The sequence below is a fragment of the Otolemur garnettii genome, unplaced genomic scaffold (assembly GCF_000181295.1).
Source record: "Otolemur garnettii isolate 467f Iridium unplaced genomic scaffold, OtoGar3 scaffold00123, whole genome shotgun sequence".
Taxonomy (NCBI): domain Eukaryota; kingdom Metazoa; phylum Chordata; class Mammalia; order Primates; family Galagidae; genus Otolemur; species Otolemur garnettii.
The window spans coordinates 4,308,944-4,326,129 of record NW_003852518.1 but is presented as its reverse complement, the minus strand read 5'-3'; the positions used below and the strand labels follow the sequence as shown (position 1 = coordinate 4,326,129).

General features: G+C 48.3%; 1 protein-coding gene across 6 annotated transcripts in view; it reads right to left on the bottom strand.

Moving 5' to 3' along the window:
- Nucleotides 1-17,186, bottom strand: part of TNS3 (tensin 3) — a 311,621-nt gene that overhangs the window by 24,742 nt on the left and 269,693 nt on the right. For all 6 annotated transcript variants that reach the window (XM_023517874.1, XM_023517872.1, XM_023517873.1 and 3 more), the window contains 4 exons: nucleotides 8,060-8,231; nucleotides 5,990-6,627; nucleotides 5,222-5,308; nucleotides 1,163-1,294 (listed from right to left, as the gene is read on the bottom strand). In XM_023517874.1, the coding sequence (XP_023373642.1) occupies nucleotides 1,163-1,294; nucleotides 5,222-5,308; nucleotides 5,990-6,627; nucleotides 8,060-8,231 (1,029 nt within the window). The remainder of the gene's footprint in view (nucleotides 1-1,162; nucleotides 1,295-5,221; nucleotides 5,309-5,989; nucleotides 6,628-8,059; nucleotides 8,232-17,186) is intronic.

Here is a 17,186-nt window from a genome sequence, read left to right as displayed (position 1 = left end):
CCAGAGATGCCATGTGCACCTGCTCGGCTCACAGAGAGAAGCAGTGATGCTCCAGCAGCAGAGGGCACGCCCAGAGATGCCATGTGCACCTGCTCTGCTCACAGAGAGAAGCAGTGATGCTCCAGCAGCAGAGGGCACGCCCAGATTCACTGCCCCGCAAACAGCACTAGGAAAGTGGAGAGAAATGGCAGGAAAAGTACATAGTAAGCCAGAAACACAACTGGGACCACTTGCAGACTGATGAAGGTGTCTCAAAGGACTCAGGGGCCCACCTGAAGAGTACTAAGGACACAAATCTGGGACCCCTGGAAGACCAAAAAGGATGGTGATGATGAATGACAGCCCTGCACAGAGGGATGTGCAGGGGCTTCCTAGTCCCCTCTCCTGGGCTGTGGTCACATGCATGCTTGCTTTGCGAGTTCATTCACCGTACGTGCAGGCATTACCGACTGTTCTGTATGGTTATGCTTCCAGACAAAAAAGCAGTGAAAAAAAAAAAGAATAAGTAAAGAATGTTTCTATGAATCTATGCAGGATGTGGCTGCAGCTTGCTGCCTGTGTGGAGTAGTCAGAAAGCTGTGGTCTCCACAGCAGGGTGGTGTGTGTCTTCACAAGTGCCCGAGACCTGAGAGGAAGCTCCCTGCAGCCTCACTTTCCAGTAGAGCCAGGAAGGCACAGTCCTTCCCAAGACGAGATCGTTGAAAGGCTCGAGGGTTATAGTACATCACTTCTAATCAATCTAAAAGTACCCTACAGAGAGATAAGAGCCGTGCACGGGTACGCTGCCTCTCAGGTGAGAACAAAGGAAGACACACAGCGGCTGCCTTAGGATGGACACCAGGGAGCAGGCACAGGAACTTACTGCAAATGGTCAGCCAAGAGGACCGTGAAGCAGGTGAGCGGACGTCTTGTTCTAGGTAGTTTGTTCTGACTTTTGAACAGTGGAACCAATTACTTATTCAAAATAACAGAAAATATGGTTTACAAAAAAAATTAATGCTCTTTCTTGAACAACGGGAAGACTCAAGAAAATACACCTGAATATGTACATACGGAGAAGAAAACATGGGAGTACCATGTAAGTCATCTACCTTCTTAGCGTGACCATGAACCTGCACAGCCTCACGGGATGAGCTGCACAGACCCACTGCAGGGCACCTACCTTTCTTGTTCATCTGCAAGACAGAAGGGGGCGGAGTGGCCACCTTCATGGCCAGGCCATAGGCCCCTCGGAAGGAGTGACTGTCGCGAACGATGAACGATCCAGGCTCCTTGTCCTTTAACATGGCAATGGCTAAAGGAAGGGAGGAGAAAGACGTGAGCACTGCCTGGGTGGACAAAGGTCTTGTGTCCACTCATGACTTTGGGATAGGTCCTCTTCCCTTATTTTCTTTGCAAACGGGGTCAGTGGGGAGCAGGCCAGGGTCCCCCTGCTCAGCGGGAGGAGTGGTATGTCCATGACGAGAGGCCCTAGAGGGAGTCTGTGGCATCATGTATTTTTCATGGTTTGGCCTGACTCTGAAGAGGCCAGGGGACAAGAAAACCCTTCTCTGATTCACATGGGGGTGTCAAGCACCATCCCAGCCACTCTCGTGCATGTGTAACTACCTTTCTGAAGATAGAAAGGGCATACCCCCCAAAGATACTGAATATTTAATACAAATTCCAAGATTCACCCCAGGGGATGGCAAAAAATGTGTCCCACATTATGGCCTTCCATTGGTGGCAAACATGGCCAGATGAACCCAGCCTGGGCAGGGCTGTGGACTCCTCCATGTGGCCATAACCAGCCAAGGGCCCAGCACAGTAGGTCACCCATATTCCCCAGTAAGGGTGGGAAGCATTTAGCTAATTATAACATTGCTTTAAAAAATAATTCCTCCCCTTCATGGTTAAAATCTGACATTTCCAAATCCCTCATGACACTAGAAGAAAGAATGGGCTAGGGTGCTGGTGACCTTGCCTTAATGGGGTATAGTGCTGGTGACCTTGCCTTAGCACTGCCCAGACTCAGGACAAGTTATGAGTCTGATAACCAGAATAAATCTCAAAATTTCTTTTATAGACATTTACTCTTTCTTTAAAAAAAAAAAATAAAACTAGAGTATAAAGTTAGACACAATTATAGCTATGGCAATGCGGCCTTTCTGAAAGGAGGAAGGCTCTGTCTGGAAGAGGTCACGGTGCAGCACATAAATTAGCACAGGGCAGGAAGCCCCTGTGCACCTCAGTCCCGCCCTTTGTCAGAAACCCCACACACACACCCCACACCTGCCCCCACCCACCGGCACGGCATTTGTCTGGCTACAGGAAGAAGCAAATGGGTTCTTGTACACACTTGTCAATGCCCCACACCATGGCCCTCTGTGCAGGCCACCGGGTGGAGCTTAGTGAGCCCCAGTGGACAAGGCAGAAGCTTCTAGTCTGTGTGCAGGGAGGGCCAGCAGGACAACACAGGCCGGCTCCCTGAGCACACCTGCCAGGGCCTGCAGCCACCCATCACGAGCAGCCCAGGGCTGGGACAGCAGCTTCTCCAGGTATGACCCTGTCATGGCACAGTATCTAAACTTGAAGTAAGAGAAAGAACCACTTACAGAAATTATTTGTAAATTGTGATATACACAGTTAAACGTTTTGTTGTTGTTGTTTCAGTCATGTGTGTGATAAATGGACCGCTGCAACAGGCTTTGGGCCAAACGCAGACCCAGTGCAGGGAACAGCAGCTTTGCTCTGGACAGTGGTCCCCAAGGCCCAGGGTCACCCCTCTGCCCACAGAAGCCACAGAAACCAGAGCTCGTGCACCAGAGAAGGGGAATTGGGGACAATTTTTGATTTATCATGTTTTGAAACAGAAATGAGCTGAGGAGCCCACACCACACACAGCAGCCTCATGCCCTGGCCCAGCCTTGACACTGCACTCCCTGCCTGAAGACAGACGGGACAGGGTAAGGAGTGGCAGGGGAGACACTCACAACCCCCCTTCTCACATCTGTTCTCCCTGTAACACCCCAAGAAGTGTGACTGGACTTTTTACTTTTTGGTGCTTTTTCCTCCCACGGTATTTTTATGTTCCCATGGAGAAATTCCCAGGGACTGAGGACGTGACAATCACACTCCAGAAGAGGTTATCTGGGTGCATGTATTTTTTCTTTTTTCTTCCTGCATCACCCTGAAATGTCTCTGAAGCTTTTCTAGAAAAAGGCAGATTGGACACGTAAAATAAAAACAACCCAACCCATGGGCCCACCCAGCAGAACCTGACTTTCTGCAGGCGCCTTTGTACACAACATCCAGAAAATGGAGGAAGTTATGCTTTTAGAGTTTAGGTGGAAAAATCAGCATCTAATGTATATATTAGACATTCTGAGAGAGCGTTCACACAAAGGAACCTTTTAAAATGTGTGCTGAAGGCCAAGCAAGTGACTGTCACAGCCCCCCTCACTGTGCACCTTCAGGTGCCAGCAAGGCAGGTGCCCCCACAGGGCCCCTCTCTGCCAGCGGACCCCTCCAAAGCAGGCTCTACGTCCTCTGCCCCGCCGGGAACCCAAAGGGGTGCTCAAGTCCATCGGCTCTGAAGTCTCTATGCTACAAAGACATTGCACAATGAGAAAAGGGCGCAGCCCAGCCCCACACATCATCCTGGTCTAGAAGACAGAACCAACAGAGTAGGAAGGTCTGAGCAGAATCTTCCAGAACAGTGGTTCTCAACCTTCCTGATGCCACGACCCTTTAATACAGTTCCTCATGTTGTGGTGACCCCCGACCATAAAATTATTTTCATTGCTACTTAATAACTGTAATTTTGCTACTGCTATGAATCATAATGTAAATATCTGATATGCAGGATGTATTTTCATTGTTACAAAGGGGTTTCAAGCCACAGGTTGAGAACCGCTGTTCTAGAACATGAAGTTCCATGAGCACCTCTCAGTATGGCCAGCTGGAGGGGATGCCCAAAAGCTGGAGGCCATAATCATCAGGATTCTTGGGACAGGAGCCCTCGACATGATAAGCAAGCAGCTCTTCACAAAGGCCAATTCAGGGGATAAAGTATTCCCAGGCCATGGGCTCCGTTTTTTCTCTCTTCCACTTAATATGACAATAGCTTCTTTGAGCTCATGGTCAGAAATGTACATTCTTACCATTTCTATTATCTACATAATCGAATAGCAGAATTTTAATGAGAATGTTGGATAGTGCTGTGTTTTTGCTGTTTGACTATTCACTTCCAGGCATTTCTGAGGCATGGGCACAAGGAGAGAGCTGGACAATTTTCTTCTGACATTGAGACCAGGAGGGTCTCCTGACAACTGTGGGCAGCCCCCTATTTCTCACCACACTGAGCCACCCCAGGCCCTGCCTCACTCCAGCATCCACCAGGCAGCTGCTGGGATTTAACCCCATTTCCCAGGAATCCTGGCAATGCCTCTCAGCCACTGGAGGTCTGGCCCTGCCCTCTCTTCCTCTCACACACCTTCCCTTCTGAGGTCCATTCCAGGAGCGACGGGTTCCCAAAATCAGACGTCCAAAGGACAAAGCACTGAGCGGTGACCTGGCCTCCAGCAAGAAGGGCAGTCCCCTCTGGGTGGAAAGCAGAGCCCAGGAGGGACTCCACCAGGGAAGGCTTACTACCCTTCCCCTCTTACATCTCTTCTATTCTTGTTCCAATGAAAGTGACGCCCCACTTAGTTGCTTCAAATTTTTAATGGTTCAGACTTTTAATAGCTGCCTGAGGCTGTACCAAGCAGAGAGAGGCCCTGCCTGGCTCGTGGGAGGCACTTGATGACATGCACACCTGGGTCTCGGGATTAAGGGCTTTTCTCCCTGACCCGCACCAATGCAGATGTTCATGAACACATGGGCAAACTGTCTCTCCCTCCCTCGGGACACTCATCCTCTGTGGCTCAGGGCCCTCAGGGAGATGCCAGGAGTGTCTGTCTCCTCACCGTCAGCAGTGGCGAGCTGGCATCATGGCAGGTGGGAGCAGCCAGAGATTACACCCTGCATGCTGGAATGCTCATAGCTGGTGCCCATGCCTCACCATGTCCCTCTGAGTACCAAGTCTTCCTAGAAAACTTCAAAGGTCCCAGCACGCCTGTCAGAGGTTTGTAATAAGTGGCGGCTTTGCTCTAACGCCTTCTACACCAATGCCGTGATTCTCTGATACTTCCATGCCCCTGGGAGGACAGAAGCCAAGGAGACCCTCGTCCTCCATACATACCTTGTTCTCTTGAAATATCCGCCTTGTACCAGAATTTGGAAGTGTCTTGAACAAATTTCACCATCACAAGTTTATCACTGGGGCTATCTGGGAAATCAAATTTAAAAACAGTGAGTGTGAAAGGTGATTTTTTTTCTTTTTTTTTTTTTGCAACCTCTCATCTGCGATGATCCACCCAGACAGCGAGGGAGGCTGGGAATGCTCTAAGGGGAAGGAGCCCTGCTTTCAAAATAACTGAGTTAGAAGAGGCAGCAACTATTTCATAAAACAGAACAAAACAGGATGCTCCGACGAGGGCTTTGCAATGCATTTTTAAAATACACAGGTTAGGCGGAAACCAAGCAGAGCAAGGCTGGTGGAGCTCAGTCTGCGTGTGCTGTGTGTATCACTTCTTACACACTTGAGATAGTTCATAATTACATTTCAGACAAATTCATTCAGTTTGAAAAGGAAAGCAATTTTCAAAAAGTGATGCTCCCAAGTGAAAGGGAAACTAGAACCTCCCCAAATGTCTGCACCTTCTACAAGAGGAACAAGTCTGAAGTGGCCAACGAGGAAGCCAAGGGGAGTTCACGAGCAGCGTGGCTCAGAGTCTGGTTCTGGGCCAGCAAAGAGGACGAGCCCCCGAGGGCTCTGGACTTTTCTGTCCAGGGTCTCAGCCCATCAGGAGGGATGTCACACTGACGGCTGACACTCCAAGTCCTTTACCCTTTCTCTGCTGAGTGAATGGACAGAGGTGGCCCTGCTGCCCAGGGGAATCACACCCACCTGGCGAAGGCGAGGAGGCTGCTTCTGAGGTCCTGCAGAACTCCGGCAGCACGTTTGGGAAGGGGATGCTGATGGTGCTCCCGCTGTGGGGGCTGGAGAAGCCGCTGGAGGAGGGGGAGACGGAGCCCAGAGAGCGGTCCCCTTCCGAGGCCCGCTTCTTCTCAGGGAGGGGTGGCTGCCCAGGCAGGGTTACCCCCTGACCCTGCAGGCCTGGACTGTGGTGGCTGCCCTGTCCAGGCACCACCGTGAGAAAGTTGTGGGACAGGAAGCCATTGTCAGCAGTCCCTGCTGCTGTCAGTGGGACACCAGGGGCTGATGATGTGCCATGGGAATTGGTCAGCAAGCCTCCGAGGTCCTCTTCGGGAGGAAGGCCACTTCCCACAGGGGCGGTGCTGAAGCCCAGGAAGGCCTGGCTGACTGGGGGAGCCAGAGTGTCCGGTGGCTCCGTCAGGGACAGATCATGGCTGTGGAAAGAGGCCTGGAGCTCCGAAGGCGGGAAGCAGGACAGCACTGGGGAGTCCTTGCCAGGGCCAGAGAACTCAGCACTGAGGTGACCTCCTGGGGTCCGGCTACTCGCCAGCAGGGAAACGGTGGGTTTGGGGCTGCTCTCCACCCACTGGCGATCTGCTGACGATGGGCTGTCCAAAGATAAGCCAACTGTTAAGAGCATGTACGGTACACAACACCTCAGAATCAGCAACGGCCACCCCCACGGGAAAGACAGAGGTGGGGAGGCAGGTGCTGAGGCTCCCTGTGCAGCACAGGGCGTCTTCCAAAACACGCGAATTCCAGCTCTGGCTGAGCTCACGCTGCTCCGTTTTCCAGCACCCACTTCGCACCTGATGCTCAACCCCACATCTGCGCCCTGAGGGGAGCTGCTCACACAGGCCTCCCTGTGTGCTGGGGACAGCCCTCAGGCCTTTCTTATTCTCAGTCCTCACCTGGTATGTCTCTTTCTTCCTTCATGACTTGACTTACCTGTGTCCCCAAGTTCAAAGCCTTTCCCAGCCCGTCTGCTACCCATGGCTATGTACGTGTGCACACAGGGGAGTGGGGACGCCCTCGCCTTGGCACGGATGCCAAGTGCCTTCGCCCTGCGCAGGGCCCATCTGCTCACTGTGTGTCTCTCCTCCGCTCACAACCAGCCCTCTCTCCCCTTCCCGTCACCTATGCCTGACAGGTCACTTCTCAACACACACTTACTGGATGAAATGGCTGATTAAAGGACACCACTAAGACTATGGGAATTACTGCACATTTAGGATACTGAGAGACAGCTAAGCACAGCACATGACATATACAAGGCCGGACAATGGAGTCTGTGAACTCATCCTAGACAAAGTGCTACATGCCTCATTGCTGAATATCACTGTGGTCACCGTCAGATACTCTCCTTGGCCATCTGGTGACCATAGCTATATTCCACAATGAGGTACGCAGCACTATTTTCCAGGCTGAGTTTGCAGACTTAACGTCTGACCTCCTCATATGTACATGTTCCATAAATAAGGACTTATTGGGTACATAGTGTACGTGTGATGTCAAGTCATTGGATGAAGATCCCTCTGCCCTTTATTTGATGGAAAAAGGAGGTAGAATTAGGAAAGTTAAATTGAGAGCTACACGCCCAAACAGTAAAGCACAGAATATTTACTCCTGCTCTGTGCAAGGGCACTGGTCTCACACATGGATGTCCTCAGGGGCAGTGTCTTCGTAAAGCAGAAATGAAACACCATCCTCTCTCCATAGCCTGCCCCTTTCCCTCTCTTCCTTTCTTGTCGTCCATTTTTATAATCCCTCCATGACCAATTTTCCTCTATTTCCTGTTTGCCTATATTTTCCCATAGGTTACACCTGCACCTGACCCCGTGGGCAGCACGGTTCTGCACAGAGCTAGGCCCCTACCCACCCTCAATGCCACACCAATCTCTGCTGGGCAGGGGTACCCCTCCTGGGCCTGGCTCCAGCACCTCTGGAGAGAAAGTTCTGGCAGGTCCTCTAAACTCGTCTTTCCACTCTCAGCTCAGCATTCTGAGTCTTTGTGCCAAGTTTAAAAACCCATCTTTTTACCTCTCTCTCCTCTGGCCAGGACCATTGCTTGAAATTGTGCAGGAGGATGCGAATGCTTGCTGAAAGGAGGACGTCGTGGGCACATCGGCCCGGAGCATGGCGGACTTGGGTCCAACAGGGCTGTCTGACATCCCCACTGCGTGGCTGAGAGTCTCAGGGCAGCCACGTGCTTCTGAGGAGAGAAAACAGAAAGCAAAGAAATTTCGGTGGCAGGACCCAAGAAGTCATGTTCTCCTCCACTTTTCTGTGTTCTTCAAGAGTGCTGAGTTCTGAGCCTTCCTGTCATCCATGGCCACACTGAACGTAACACAGTCCAGGGTGGAGGGGCAGCTTCAGGCCCCACAGCGTAGCTTATCCTCAGCCATCACTGTTTCCAAAGGAAAGACATCTAATTTATTCCCGCACAGGGTGTTCACCCGCCACCATGCGCTGGCCAGCATCAGCAGCCCTGGAGCCATGTGGGAGAGACACGGACTGGGCCCACCAGGCTGCTCTCCTGGGCCTGTCACCAACCGAAGGCCAATATCCTCTCATTACTCTCCACACTTAGGAGCTGGGCCACTCCTCACTCTAGAAAGGGCATGGCAAGAGACCTCTCCACAGAAGGACCCACTCTCCCTGAGTGCAGGGCTCAGCAGCCAAGCTGCGGGGGTGCCCGCCACCTCCCTCTGGTCCCGCCCTCCAGACGTGTAAGTCAGCAACTGCATGTCGGGTACCTGCGAGGGTGCACACCTGTGCCGCAGGTCTCCTGCTGGGGCTGCCACACTGTGAAGTGCAGAGGCCGCCCTCGCAGGCCCATCTGGGATGCAAACCTGCCTGTGTCCAGTGCCTCAGGATGGACACGCTGCCCCAGTGGAATTTCTGTTTTGCTTCTTGCCCAGTTTTGCTATTATTTCTGGATATTTTTAAAATCTTGGCTTTTTCTTTTCCTTTCCTTTTTTTAATTAACTAGCCATCATGAACCAGACAAGTTTACCATGGTCAATAACATAAAATTGTTAGAAACGCAGGTTAGTTTGCTTTCTGCTTTCAAACTAGGGAGGACCGATCAAAGGATAAGGAAGTAGGAAAAAATGCCAGTATCATTTAGTTCCCAGAAAGGGTGTTAAGCTCCAACTCACAGGTTATTGCCTAGGGATTATGCTTGAAATACATGTGATTTTAATTAAACTACATAAAGGCTACCTTCTTCTCTCTTCAGTAAAAACCAACAATAAAATTTAACACCAGAATCAAAATCTATAACAATGTCATTTACTAAAAAAACTCTCAAAGGAATTATCAACAGCATAAGTGACCTCTGAAGAATGACATATCGAGATGCTTTATTAACCCAAGTGTCAGTAAGAGCCTAAACTGGCTTAGCGTCCATAGCTCAGTGGGTAGGGTGCTGGCCACATGCACCGGGGCTGGTGGATTTGAACCTGGCCAAGGGCCTGCTAAATAATAATGTTGACAATAACAAAAACATAGCTGGGCGTTGTGATGGGCACCTGTAGTCCTAGCTACTTGGGAGGCTGAGGCAAGAGAATCACTTAAGCCCAAAAGTTTGAGGTTGCTGTGAGCTGTGTTGCCACAGCACTCTACCAAAAGCAACATAGTGAGACTCTGTCTCAAAGAAAACAAAAAGAGCCTGGACTATTCAGACCACTGAGAGATTAGACCCACAACAGTACAGGAAACCACTGACAGCCACACACAGGATGCAATATGTGATGTTTCTTACAAAACTGATCTCTTACAAAAATCTGCACCATCCATTCATAAACAGAATTATTAAAAGAATTATACTTTATGCAAGTAAGGTAAATATACTCCAACCCTATCAAAAAAGAATAAAAATTCTAAAAACTACAGTATCTCCAGACATGGGGAATAATGTACTTTTCCTATCATATATGATATTTCTCTAAGAATTAAGAATCATTGTTTCATTTTTTTATTTAGTAGCAATTATTTTCTTAATGAAATCTTATACATTTTTAAACATATTAATCAGGACACAAAATGTCTAAAATTATGTGTAAATTAACTATATTACTAAATTATTTAATAGATCTATATAGGGGAAAAGTGGATTGCAAAATGGTTGAATTTTGAATTGAATTTTTAAAGAAACACAGCTAGAAGTACATATTGAGGTATAACCAATATACAAAAACCTGGCCATATTTAAAGTGCAGAATTTGGTCTGTTTGGACATGTGTAAAAGCCCAATAAACCATCACCACAATCAAGATAATTAACATGCCCATCATCCCCAAAACTTCCCTTCAGCCCCTGTCTCCCTCTCATCCCCAGGCAAATTCTGATCTGTTCTTTGTCACTTCAGTTTACAATTCCTAACATTTCATAGGAACGAAATCGTTAATATGAACTTTTTTGGGGGGCGAGGGGTCTGGCAACTTTCACTCAACAGATTATTCTGAGATTCATCCATATTGTAGAATGTATAAATAGCACATTCCTTGGTAACAACACTGTTCTATTAAAAAAAAGTAGTAAATAGCTCAATCCTTTTTATTGACCACATTTTGTTTCTCCAGTTACCTGTCAACAGACATACGGCCGCTTCCACTCTGGAGCTACTAAATATAAATCTGCTGTAAACATCTGCAGACACTGTTTTGTACTTACACATGAGGTCTGACAAGTTCACAATTAAGAATTTATCCTAATCCCTATTCAATAAATGGTGCTGGGAGAACTGGATAACTACAAGTAAAAGACTGAAACTGGACCCGTACCTCTCACCACTTACAAAAATTGATTCAAAATGGATAAAAGATTTAAACCTAAGGCATTAAACAATAAAAATCCTTGAAGAAAGTTGGGGGAAAAACACTGGAAGATATCAGCCTGGGGTAAGACTTTATGTGGAAGACTTCCATGACAATTGCAATAACAACAAAAATAAACAAATGGGACTTAATGAAACTGAAAAGCTTCTGTACAGCTAAGGAAACAACCCAAGCAAACAGACAACCTTCAGAATGGGAAAAGACATTTGCATATTATGAATCAGACAAAAGCTTGATAACTAGGATCTACAGAGAACTTAAATTAATCAAAAAAGACCCAACAATTCCATATATTACTGGGCCAAAGACATGAATAGAATGTTCTCTGAAGAAGACAGGCAGATGGCTAACAGACATATGGAAAAATACTCACCGTCCCTAATCATCAGAGAAATGCAAATCAAAACCACCCTGAGATACTGCCTATACCCCAGTGAGAATGGCCCACACTACGAAGTCTCAGAGCTGCAGATGCTGGTGTGGATGTGGAGAGAAGGGAACACTTTTACACTGCTGGTGGGACTGCAAACTAATACAGCCTTTTTAGAAGAAAGTATGGGGAATCCCCAAAGAACTCAAGCTAGACCTCCCACTTGATTCTGCAATCCCATCCCATTACTAGGTATCTACCCAGACTAAAACAAAAAAAAAATCTTTTTAAGGACATTTGTACTAGACTGTTTACCGCAACTCAATTTACAATTGCCAAAATGTGGAACCAACCTAAATGCCCACCAACCCAGGAATGGATTAACAAGCTGTGGTATAAGTACACCATGAAATACTATTCAGCCATTAAAAAGATGGAGACTTGAGTTTACTTTTTTTTTTTTTTTTTGCAGTTTTTGGCTGGGACTGGGTTTGAACCCACCACCTCTGGCATTTGGGGCCAGCACCCTACTCCTTTGAGGCATAGGTGCCACTTTACATCTTTTGTATTAACCTGGATGAGGTGGAACACATTCTTCTCAGTAAAGCATCATAAGAATGGAGAATTAAGTATCCAATGTAGTAATTTTAATTCTAATATGGAGGCAGGCAGCACCCGTGGCTCAGCGGATAGGGTGCCAGCCACATACATCGGGGCTGGAGGGTTTGAACCCAGCCAGAGCCAGGTTAACAACAACGACAACTGCAAAGTAAAAAATAGTCAGGCTTTGTGGTAGGTGCCTGTAGTCCCAGCTACTTGGGAGGCTGAGGCAAAAGAATCACTTAAGCCCAAAAGTTTGAGGATGCTGTGAGCTATGACTCCACAGCACTCTACCAAGGAAGAGTGAGACTCTGTCTCAAAAAAAAAAAAAATCTAATATGAAGGCAGTAGATGAACTAATACAAGGGGTAGGGGAATGAGGTAGTGGGGAGAGGGGAGGAGGGAGGGAGATGGGGGTCAAGGTGTATAGCACATTTTTGGGGGGGCAGGACACAAGTATAAGAGGGATGTTAACAGATGCAATCATGTAACGTAATCTTTATACCCTCAATGAATCTCAAACAATAAAAAAAACAACAAAAAAAGAACTCATCTTAGAAAAAGTGCCACACACTCACTGCTAAAAATCACTACGGTCGTGTCTGAAGTACTCCCCTTGGTAGCCGTGCACAGACACTGCAGCGGGCCCACCCTTCAAAGCAGTTAGGGACCTGGACCTCTTTTTCTGGAATGACCTCCAGAGTTGTCACCGTAGTACAAGGTCATCAAAATGTCTTTCTTTCAATATTTCCTTTATCTTCAGGTAAAGAAAAAAGTCACTGGGGGCAGATCATATAAGCAGGGAGGGGGTTCCAATACAGTTATTTGTTTACTGGCTAAAAACTCCCTCACAGACCACCTCATGTAAACTGGTGCACTGTCACATTGCAACAGCTATGAGTTGTTGGTGCAAAGTTTGGGTCATTTTCATCTACCTTTTTCAAGTAACCTTTTCAGCATTTCAAGATAGTAGTTTTTTGTGTGTGTGTGTTTTTTTTTTTTTTTTGAGACAGTCTCTCACTATTGTCACTCCTGGTAGAGTGCCGTGCTGTCACAGCTCACAGCAACCTCAAACTCTTGGGCTTAATGATTCTCTTGCCTCAGCCTCCCAAATAGCTGAGACTACAGGTACCTGCCACAACACCCGGCAATTTTTTGGTTGCAGTTATCATTGTTTAGCAGGCGTGGGACGGATTCGAACGTGTCTGCTCTGGTCTCTGTGGCTGGTGCCCTAGTCACTGAGCTATGGGCGCTGCGACAGATAGTAGACTTGATTAGCCGTCCAGTTGGTACAAATTCATAATGAACTTCTTATTTATCCTGCTTAGGCTTTATGGCTTTGTTTAAACTGGTGGCTTGATTTACTAAGCCTTCTTTGGGCAATGCTTAGTAAATACAGTTTCTAACATCGCTCTGCCTCGTTCAGTTTCTCCAGCCCTTCTTGGATTACAATTATACGTGTGCTAGAATTTTTTAATCGGGTTTTATCTGTCTTTCTGAATTTTTTTCACATTTTTCATCCCTTTGCCTCTCTGCTTCCGACTATGAATTTTCTTCTCATTTGTCTCTCAGTTCATTCATTAATTCTTCTGCCAAGTCTAGTTTACTGATAAAATCATGACCTGAATGCTTAATTTCATTTATTTTAAGTTCTAAGGGTTCTACCTGATTATTCGGAATAGGCTTCATTTCTCTGGTGAAAGTCTCTTTTCTTTTGTTTTCTTAAGCATACTAAGTTTAGCTACTTTAAAGGCTGTTCTTTTAACTCCAATTTCTGAATCTGGTGTCCCATCCTGTGTGTGCATGTCATGCGTGTGCCTGGGTGTGAGCATGTGTATACACGTGTATGTGCCCTGCAAACACGCACGCCTGTATGCAGGGTCTTCGTTTTCACTTCCTTGTCATGTTTCCTGACATGGCTGTTAAATTTTTTAAATTAATTTTTTGACACTGCATTATTAAAAATGTGAAATGATAGAGAAAAGCTCTAGAGAAAGACATGTTTCAAATTTAATCAAAAATCTAAACCTATATAGAATGAGAAGATCAGTCAACCACAAGGATAAGAAGCATGAACAGAACGGTATCAACAAAACACATTTTACTTAAACTGCTCAAAAAGAGGGATAAAGAGAAAGACTGAACAGCACCGAGGCTGGGGATGCGGAGGGGACAGGCATGTTGCACTCGGAGGAACAGTGACGGGGGCAGCAGCTTTCTTGCCAGAAACACTCACTACACGTGAGAAATGGTGGACCAGCATCTTTAAGGTGCTGACAGCTAACTACCGCCAAACCATAATTCTGTACCCAGTGAAAGTATCTTTAAACATGGGGGGGAAAATAGAGTCTATTTTTAGATAAAGTCCTGAGCCCAGGAGCAAGTGAGCTACAGAGACCCCCATGGGAGGACTTGCTTCCGCCCAGAAGGAGCCTGGAAGGCTTCCTGGAGGAATTCACATTTGATAGAAGCCTGGAAAGATGACAGGGATTCTGACAGACCAGACATGTGTCACAGGTGTGATGAGCACGACCCCACTGGATCTCTGTTCAAGGGGCAGAGGCCGTTCCCACCGTACACCGCTGTGTCCCTAGCACTGGACTGGCCCCTGTCGAAGCTCCAGGCCATTCACATTATAACTAATGAATAAATTAGCAAAGGCTTACAGATCAGAGTGGAAATACCACTCAGGGGGCTGGCCCAGAACAGTGGGCAGATGGAGTGTTGATCAGCCTCTAGGGTCCTATGCTAACGAACAACACAGAACTTTGTAATAAAAATCAACCATATTTATTGATCAAGTATAATATTTCCACGTTCCCCCAGCTCTTTGGACATGAAGTGGGCCACACAGAGAGGGTATGTACTGAGCATGGCATGTGGCGCCTGTTTCCGCATCTGATGCTGCCCTGGGGGGTCCCTGTGCAGCCCGAGGGGCAGCCCTGGGTGCCACGCGTTGTTTACTGAGTCCCAGTGCTACAGAGCCCTAGGGGAGCCCACACCACCACTCAGAAGCCCTGAACACACTCACAGGGAACCTGGGATTTTCACCAAATGAAAAGAGGCTGAAGGCAAATATAATCCCACTTTGTTCCTGTTATCACAGTGCTTGTCCCAGAAAACAGCAAGCCTTGCACTTCCCATGAAAGTGGCTTTGTTTGTCATCCAATTGGCACCAGCTCTGGGCCATCATGGCTGTACTGTTCCTTCTCATCGGATCAGCCCCTGACCCGGTGACAGGACTTAACCCTTTATCTGGAGGTGTTTACAGTGGGTGCAGATCCAAGAGAATCTTAGGGTGTAGCGGATGCCATGGGATTCCCTGTTAGTTACCCTTATCTAGAGGTATTTACAGTGGGCGCAGATCCAAGGGGATCTTACAGATACCCATAGCATCCAGCTCCCTGTTTATTCCAAGGGCAGCAGCGCAGGGAGACCTGGGCTTCCTGGGCCTTTTCTTCTGCAGAGCCCAGGACCCTGCCTGTGCTCAGAGATGCAAGTGGCTAAGAGCAACACCAAAGAGCTTAACGCTACAACAACTAATCCACTAACTCAGGGGCCCTCAAACTTTTCAAACAGGGGGCCAGTTCACTGTCCCTCAGACCACTGGAGGGCTGGACAGCGGGCCCTGGGACAAGTTGGCTGTTAAGCAGGACAGGCAGTGGCGGCAAAAACACACGGCGGGCTGGATAAATGTCCTCAGCGGGCTGCATGTGACCCGTGGGCTAACTAGTCGACCTCACAGATAAATGGGGCAGGCCAGTTAACATTCTCAGGTGAGTGAAGTCACTGCCCAATCTAGTGACGGGGAGAGCAGACAGCTGGGAGGATGCTGACGGGAGCTCTGCTTTGCCCGGCACCTGCACGCTGCAGGCAGGTGTTGTGCTCAGTGCATCCCATCTCAACTTCCCTTCCTCACAGACTTTGTTCCCTGCTTGGCAGGTGACAGAGCACAGTGCTCCTGCCCACTGCCCCTGCTGGCCATCCAGACAGCAGAGAACAGGAAGCCCACAGGGCTGAGAAAGGAAAATCTCGATCCAAGAACAGACCAGGCCCCAGCTAAGTGCATAGGATCTGTAGACCACAAACCCTTCTGCTGCAGCCGCAGGGCTAGGGAGCCGCTCGCTGTAGAGCAGGCAGGACCGCTGTTGTCTAACTTGAACATTTGTTCACAGTTAAGCTGCAGGTGAAGTGTCAGAACTGAGGATGGGGGAGGGGCTGAGCGCCTTTCCCATGGGGGTCAGGCCTCTGCACTTTCAGCTGTGCCCCTAGGAGGACATGGTGAGCGGAAAGTAAGGCACAGCAGTCCCTCCACCCTCCTGGCCAGGCAGGACCACTCCCAAGGGGTCAGCTCTGCAGCCTTGGGAGTGGGATTGTGACAGGCAGGCCCTCCTCTCCCTGAGCCTCTGGTAGCCTGTCTAGGACACCACAGGGAAGATAATGGTCACTGGAAACAGCTACATGGCTGCTCCAAGGCAGGCAAACTCAGGCCCAACAGCACCCTGCTGAGGACATACGTCCTTCCCTATCAAGATGTGTTTCTGTGAGGTGGAGGCAGTGGAGGCCACAGCGGGACACTGGTCTAGACCGGCGTGCATGCTGCCAGCTCCCATCTCGGGCCCTAACACACCCTCCTTTTAGTTCCCAGGTAACCTCCTGGCACGACCTTGGTTCTGACTTGAGTTCACACAATATTCTCACATTTTTCCTGTGCTGCTGAGACCCAGAGGCTTAATAGTGTTAGTGTTTGGAAACCCAATCTCATCTTGCTCTCTGCCGCCTGCTCCCAAGCCAGTTAGTGCTCCGGGCACCCGGGGGAGGGGGGGCGAGGTACCTGGAAAGGGCTGTGCTGCCCGGTCGCCCGGGGCTGGCAGGAACTGGGAGGCAAGTGCCCGTCCTTCTGGGACCTCAGGAATGTCTGTGCTCATCTCCTTTCGGCTTCCACTTCCGCTGTTTCCTTTACCCAGAACAAGGGTGAGGGAGGGTCACCGGCCCCTTTCCAGAAGATCTATTTTTATGCTCTTTTCCAGGCTTCCGTGGGAAGCTGAGTATGACTCGCTCCACTATTTACATGATATGTAAGTTAACAGGAAGAAAAGAAACCCGGGCAGCTCATAGGCTGGGCCACTGGTCACTCTCCAAAGCCCTGGATCCTGGTCAAAGACTCACAGCCTACATGTGAAGGAACTGCCAGCAAAATTAAAAATCCAGGAGCGAGCCAACCCAAGTTCATCCCTGAGAGATGACTCTTCTTTTAGGTGTGGGAACCATAACTTAGTAAGCAAAAATCAGGACTTGGGACACTAAAAATAAATAAATAAACAAATAAGTAAATAAATAAAATTAACATTTTCCT